Source organism: Fibroporia radiculosa, assembly GCF_000313525.1.
Source record: "Fibroporia radiculosa TFFH 294 genomic supercontigs, scaffold63792, whole genome shotgun sequence".
Lineage (NCBI taxonomy): Eukaryota > Fungi > Basidiomycota > Agaricomycetes > Polyporales > Fibroporiaceae > Fibroporia > Fibroporia radiculosa.
Genome location: NW_012133127.1, coordinates 1 through 1815, shown reverse-complemented (window position 1 = coordinate 1815; position 1815 = coordinate 1). Strand labels below are relative to the sequence as shown.

General features: G+C 40.1%; 1 protein-coding gene across 1 annotated transcript; it reads right to left on the bottom strand.

Annotated features, from left to right (window-relative positions):
* Positions 1-700: 700 nt before the first annotated feature.
* Positions 701-909, bottom strand: FIBRA_09540 (uncharacterized protein; the record flags this gene model as incomplete). Its single annotated transcript, XM_012321830.1, has 2 exons — positions 701-839; positions 893-909. The coding sequence occupies 2 exons, from the start codon at positions 907-909 to the stop codon at positions 701-703; spliced, it is 156 nt and encodes a 51-aa protein (XP_012177220.1).
* Between the last annotated feature and the right edge of the window lie 906 nt (positions 910-1815).

Sequence of the window (1815 nt, the reverse complement as noted above, 5' to 3'; positions counted from 1 at the left end):
TAAAGTACAGTAGCGCAAGCAGTGCTACTTAAATAGAGTAAGGCAAATAGGGTTTAATAAGTATAAAACACTGAGTTGGATCAGTGATGTACATGAAACAGTTTCAATGGGTTGCATCAGTAATGAAGATGAAATGTGATAGAGGTGAAACATGATATAGGTGAAACATGATATAAGTGAAATGCAATGTATATGAAACACTGATGTAGGTGAAACACATCAAGTGATGGGATCAGTCATACAGTTACAGGGTCAACAACAAATAGTTAGGAAAAGAAAAAGAACCCCCTTCTGATGCTGTAACAGTCACCTGATTGACAACCTCGTCCAAGACCCTTCTAGCTGGTTCTATACTATTCCGTAGATACTCCAGCATGCATCTAATCTATATCTAATCCATGTCTGATAAGATAAGATAGGTGTGCGTTTATTCTGGAATATATTCAATAAACTGTGACAATCTGGCTGTTCAGGTAATCATCAGTTGAGCTACTGACTCAACACAAGGCAGAGTGTTTACATGTCAGGTATTCTTAGATAGCCAATGGTGTATTAGGAGCATCAGTCAAGCTAAGTGTTAGATGTACTACCAGTAGTGTTAGAAGTCTGGTCCCTCATGTATAAATACCAGAGCAATACAGCATAGATGTCAGAGTATCTCCTCTGACACTTGACCAAAACAAAACCCTAACCCCAACACTCACTTGTGATGTTGGAAGTTGACAGAGGCAGCTTTAGGTGGCTTGGTCTGTAGAGCAGTAAGCTTAGAGGATAAGTTGGCAAGTAGGAGACAGGTAGATGAGTATAACAAGTCTGCTGTCACAGAATTCTCATGGCGTCTATCTTATCTTGAGTTCTAGATGATCTATATCTTATCTATCTAGATATCTACCTAGATAAGGATAGCATAATGCATGGTGACATGTTACTAGTCAGGTGTCCAGCTTATTAGAAGCATGGCAAATGGGCTATCATACATTCACACAAGATTTCCCCATTTGTACTAGGGACACACATGGTTGTTCAGGTGATCATCATATATCAGACTGCCGACCAAATACATGGACAGGACAATGGTTCACATGCTAGGTATTCTTAGATAGCCAATAGCATATTATGAGCATCAGTCATCCTAGGTGTTAGGTGTACTACCAGTAGTATCCAGGGTCTGGTCCCACATATATAAATACCAGAGCAATACAGCATAGTACAGCAGTCTGATCTTATTCGATCACACACTGTCTACTTCACTCTACTCTCTCTCTGAGTTAACCACTCCCAAGACAAGCACCAGCTTACCTCTTGTCAACTACCAGAACTACACAAGTGAGTGCTGGGGTTAGAGTTAGGGTTAGGGTCAAGGGTGGTTAAGTTAGTAGCTCAACTGATGATCACCTGAATAGTCATATGTAGTTCTAGGTGTGATGGGGATATTCCCTTGTGATGGAGATTCCCCATAGCTTTTCCCAATTGATGAGACAACCACCTGACTAGTAATATGTCACCATCTAATTGTATACTTAAACAGGAAGATATCTAATCTAATTAGATATAGATCATCTTAGCACTGATAGGGCCATCTTGAGCACAAGTCAACACTCAAAGTGTTTGAAGTGTTCAACTTTGGGACAGTCTGTGATATCTCAAAAACATGTTTTGACCAAACTCTATTCTTTAACATTGTCAAAGAGTCGTGACCTTTTTCCAATCCAATTAGGAGCTTTTGAAGGGGGCCTTCTTCTAGGAACTCACCTTCAAGGGAAAATCTGTTAAGGGACCTAACGACTGAGGATCAGGAGTTCAACTGTTAACTGG